The sequence below is a fragment of the Mizuhopecten yessoensis genome, unplaced genomic scaffold, assembly GCF_002113885.1.
Source record: "Mizuhopecten yessoensis strain PY_sf001 unplaced genomic scaffold, ASM211388v2 scaffold9363, whole genome shotgun sequence".
Taxonomy (NCBI): domain Eukaryota; kingdom Metazoa; phylum Mollusca; class Bivalvia; order Pectinida; family Pectinidae; genus Mizuhopecten; species Mizuhopecten yessoensis.
Genome location: NW_018408010.1, coordinates 15,795 through 21,002, shown reverse-complemented (window position 1 = coordinate 21,002; position 5,208 = coordinate 15,795). Strand labels below are relative to the sequence as shown.

Below are 5,208 nucleotides of genomic sequence, written 5' to 3'. Positions count from 1 at the left end.
TATGGGGTGTGTTCAATTTATATCCTGGATATAGTCTACCTTGTTTCTGTATATCACCTTTGCCATGACCAAGGGCAAAAAACGCGGGACCTTTTTCAGCTTTGTAGGCCAGGATAGCGCGGGGTTATTATGAAAACACTCCCTACTGCGGCTGTATTTGACAGAAACACTCTGATCTTATATAAAGTATAAGTCACTTTCCAAGCAAACATTGTTTCCATCAACGTCACAGCGTCCATATCCCCTGGCAATAGAAAACAGATTATCATTTTATACCATACTTTAGCTAAATACAAATTACTGTATCACAACTTACGTTAAATGGTTCACACTTGCGGAGAGTCTAGCTGGCGAGTTGGCTATACCATTTGATTAGGACCTGTTGCCGTGTCGTCAACATCTGTTCTTGACCAAGGTGAGACACATTAGCTAGCAAAAGCTCTGCTTTTCTCATGTTTGAATTCGTTGATATGTTATCATATCGGTTCTTGTATCCTTATATAAGTTAGGGTTAATACAATGTACGGATCGATGTATTTATCCACACATCGTTTCCTATTCTTTTACTTTTATCTATTATGTTAATTTATGTATTTTATCTCAGAAGGTATCGGCAGCATGTTATGTTCTGGGATTTTTTATTGTCAGATTTCTCTGAATTAATCACACTGATTTGCTAAATACGTAGGAACAATACTTCAGCCAGGACTAGTCTCGAAATCTTCTTTAAATTAAATGTTAGATTCGAAACAACATAATTAATTCACCTCACATCACTAGATTTGTAGTCAACGCTACACACACCGACCATCTTTCCAGATGTTGACGTTCCGTTTGATTCGATGTTATTTTGGTTCATGTTTTTGTTTATGAGTTCCAATTTCATCCTTTGCGTTGACGCAGTAATTATTTTTCTATTTTTCCTTAACATATACTATTCTGTATTTTACAGATGCACGTGGCTCATGCCGTACTAGTCAGTGTACTGTTCGTACTTGTGTGCGCGTTCGACATCGCATCGGCGATCCCCTACCCTTTTTCCCCTAACCACTTCAAGAGAGAGTGTAAAGACATGTTCCCCGAGGCCCTAGGTGTTCATTCACAACTTACAAAGCCGCCATATGAGATCAGCACTTCAGACACCATCTACGACGGCGTGTCGCATGAGCAAGGTAACTAATTACAGCGTGTCATGATACGATGTTGATAATCTATATAAAGTATCCAAGATATATAAAGTATATGATTGATCAGGTGGAAAATTTGAGATTGAGGAATATGCTGCACAAGGATGTTTTACTAAGATTTGCATTTCTTAACAATGACTTCGATGTTTCCGATAGAGGGAAAGAGGCGTGATAATGGTATTATATATGGAGACTCAACAGTGTGGAAAAAAGAAAGGTAAATACTAATGAACGTGGTCAAATATAAGATTAAGGAGTGGATCCAATGAGGGAACTAAAGAGGCGATTTGATTCAACATGATACTAAAAGGTGTGCCTCCTAAAAGTTCCGTCTTCCGCAGAAGTTTAGGCAAACAAGAAACATCACATGAAGTTATAAAAGATAACAGACATACAAGTTGACAATATATGGGCACGGCTTTATTGACATGCTCGTCCAGTTGGCATTTATGGCAATGACCATACCAATACAATTGTTTCAAAATGAGACTACACAATTGTATTGTCTCCACTTTGGTGACTAGAATAGTTGTACTGATGTCCATGAATCAATATCGAAGAAATCAATTTGTTTTAAACGTAGTTTTGATGTAAACCTTTCGTAAAATCTATTCATGTTGTGTGGTTACATGTTTTGTATTTTCAAATATGAAACAATTCATGCAGCTCTGTGGTTATTTCCAATATAATGATACTACAGAAATCAATAATTCTGCTTGTGATTCTTAATTGAAAATATTAATCTTCAGTTTGATTCTATCTTCTTTCCAGTGACCATAAAAGCGACAGGACCGTACAAAATAAACGCTTTCTCACTTCAAGCACGTGTTGCGGACTGCTCGGCCACTGACCGAGAGGAACCCATAGGCTATTTCGAGAAAGAATTCGGCTATGATGATGTTGAACTCATCCATTGCTCGGGGCGACATGACGTGAGTAGTTAACAATGATTAAAGGGGGGTAACGCTGATAACTACTGAAGGTCAGGGAAGTAAGTTATCTAATAAACAGCTGTAGTTTCTGTGTCTTATATAGATTTACGCCTGTAAACAGTATAACTCAACAAAGTAGTTATCACACACAAACTATTAGCTAGACCCAATTGCTTGTAAAAAAAAGGGAAAATGTGTCATATTACATACAAGTGGTTGATATTTGTAATTCATACCTAAGCACTTATCCTCCACTTCTTTTCTGTACTCTTTGTTTTCGGCGTTTCGACGCTCTTAAACCCAAAAAGTCAAAAATGTGTATAAGCAATAGTTGAATATACAGTTGGTTGCCAGTATTGTCTTTTGAACGAAAGGACAAAATTACTGCTTTTGAGTTTACTTCATCGGGCCATGCAAGAAAGCAATAATGTATATATATACCAATGTAAATCCATTTAAAGGGGAATAACCCAAACATCTTAGCCTCAGCATGTTCTTGTGTATTACAGAGTGCAGTTGTCAGCCGCAAATGGAAAATCAACAAAGAAAATGTGGTCGTGAGATGGTACAAACCGAAAAATGAGACCAGGAAATTGTTCTTCAGGTAAGTACATTAGCATGTGAAAGGAATTATTATAAAACGCAATGTATATTTTGATAAACTATATATATATATATACACACCAGCTTGTATTAAAATTCACAAAATAAAAAAATATGCAAAATTAACAAATTTTCATTTATGTCAAAAACATTTAGGTATATTAATTAATTTATCTATTACAGTTGTACAAGGGTGAGCGTTGTTACAGCTGGCGCTTTTTTAAGTTAAATAATGACTAATAAGGTGTGCTGGTTTTCTTTTAAATGGAATTGTAAAGAATAACTTATTTTTTTATCTTGTAATATCTAACATTTTTGCAAAATGCATGATAAAAGTTTTATTTCACACATTTTTTTCTTCAGATTTTTTTACCATTATACCAATTACCAATATTTCGTCTCTTGCGACACTATATGTGTATCTGTCGATGTAATACTAAATTTTTAAATAATGAAATAAACGTTTTAAAAATAATATGGCACATTCTTCTATCCACAGAGCAACCATCGTAGCTACTGTCAATTTATTCTGGATGGAAAATTTCTCGGACAGTATCCGGTCGATTGGCAGTAATAAAGCCGGACAAGTATGTCCGGTCAGGTTGATGGCTCAGACAGATGGCGCCACTGCTAACTCCAGTCATTCCTTCTTAATAGTCGCCATGTTTATTTACATGTTCGTATTTCTATGAGCTTTCGTCACTTATGGCAGTCTGTTATATTGGAGATGGACATTGGGGTACTGATGTATTGTATGAACAGGTGCACATAGAGAATGGGTGCCATCTGTGGAAGATTCTGTGCCCTTCTGCCAAAGTAAACTTGATGTTTTAAAACAGTAACAATATTGTTATATTCACTCTACAACTCCTAATGTAAGTATGATGTAACATCTTCGAGTTTGACACCATTCTTGTTGCAAGGTTGAGAAAAAGTATGCGCTTTCTCTCAATGTGTAACTGAATTACGCACATTAAGACATGTATTTAATGTAGATAACTGCACGATCACCGTTTTTTAAGGCATGTCAAAATAATCGAGAATATTAAATGAAGATGTCGTTTGAGTCGGTTTTCAATAAAGACGTCTGATTTCGTCAAAAGAAAGCACAGAACGTATACGCAGGCTGTCGTTTACTCAGTTTATTTAAAACTCCGGTGCAGGTAGCAGTGTAAATATGTATATATGCTAGATACACAGTGTACATTTTGTATGAACAGATTTTTATAGTAGTTTAGATTTACCTAGTTGTCAGTTAGTACAGCATCAATCGGCCTCTTTCTGAGATTCAAAACAATTGACAGCAGGTAAGCATGCGTGATTTTGCCATTCAATACGTAAAACTTGTCCAGTTGAACTTGATTTATTACAATAAAAACAATATCTTTACATAATTATTCAACATTATTTAAAACTATATTTCACGCTCAGAGGTGTAGGATTTGAAATTCCATCCAGGGGGTTTTCAAATTGGGCACAAATACGAGGCTCTGTCGAGCGTTTTGCACCAATTTGAAAACTCCGAGGGTGGAACTTGTGTCAGAAAGGAAAATGCTGTGACAATTACAGAGCAGTATTAAGATAGCGCGGGAAATATACGGGAACACGACAGTATAGACGACACGGCTACGGCACACATGTGGTGCATTCTATAAACAAAGGCACTTTTATTTTACCATAAATGTGTATTCAAAAAAAAAAAAAAAAAAAAAAAAAAAAAAAAAAAAAAAAAAGTGAAAAGGCATACGAATCAAAACATAATGTAAATACAACATAGTTTTAAAATGATTTTAGTGTTTCGATAGCAACACCGCCGTTACGTATTTATTCCATAGTTTATGATGTATGTGTTGAAAATTTTACATGCAGCTTTAACTATTTTCTGACATATAGGAAGTTCTGACATGTTACATGTTAAACGCGACTTTGACATCGAACAAGTGGAAATGACTACAAAGTGCTCTAGCGACTTCACAGCGAGGTGTTAAGTGACTGTACAAAACTGCCATTAAAGTATAATCTTTCTGGGAAAAAATGCTTTACTTTTACCCAGATTTTTATCTAATACGACAGCTATTGTTTTATAGTGACTGATACCATCTAAATGCATAAATAGGAGAGACACACGTCATATTCAATGGGGTAAAATATGGTTATTGTTCAAATGTCTGCAGCATTAATGTGTAAACTTCTAATTTAACTAGGTGATCAAAAGTAAACCTACACGTACGTTCTGCAACATAAGGCACGTAGTGATGATTACACGGTCGTTTAAGCATGACATACAGAGTCACGTCTTTTTTAGTTTAAATAATGACAATTTAACTTTTTATTGACATGTTCGTCACGGTGTCACCCCGGTGCTACTGACTATACGAATACCTCGGATAGATTATATCATACACATTCCTTTGCATTATTGCATTATCGCAATCAATCTTCTATAATTCTGGTTGATTTGTATAAGAGCAATTTATTTTGAATAA

At 35.4% G+C, this 5,208-nt stretch overlaps 1 protein-coding gene across 1 annotated transcript; it reads left to right on the top strand.

Annotated features, from left to right (window-relative positions):
* The first annotated feature begins 331 nt into the window (after positions 1-331).
* LOC110457877 (putative defense protein) lies at positions 332-4,456 on the top strand. Its single transcript, XM_021509327.1, has 5 exons — positions 332-415; positions 953-1,172; positions 1,959-2,119; positions 2,629-2,723; positions 3,222-4,456. Exons 2-5 carry the CDS (start codon positions 953-955, stop codon positions 3,412-3,414), a joined length of 669 nt encoding a protein of 222 aa, XP_021365002.1. The 5' UTR covers positions 332-415; the 3' UTR covers positions 3,415-4,456.
* Positions 4,457-5,208: the final 752 nt, after the last annotated feature.

Bases quoted from the DNA above. Each gene is read 5' to 3' on its own strand.
- LOC110457877 (XM_021509327.1), top strand. From the start codon at position 953: ATGCACGTGGCTCATGCCGTACTAGTCAGTGTACTGTTCGTACTTGTG. The intron at 1,173-1,958 runs GTAACTAATTAC...TCTTCTTTCCAG, and splicing joins CGGCGTGTCGCATGAGCAAG to TGACCATAAAAGCGACAGGA. The intron at 2,724-3,221 runs GTAAGTACATTA...TTCTATCCACAG, and splicing joins ACCAGGAAATTGTTCTTCAG to AGCAACCATCGTAGCTACTG.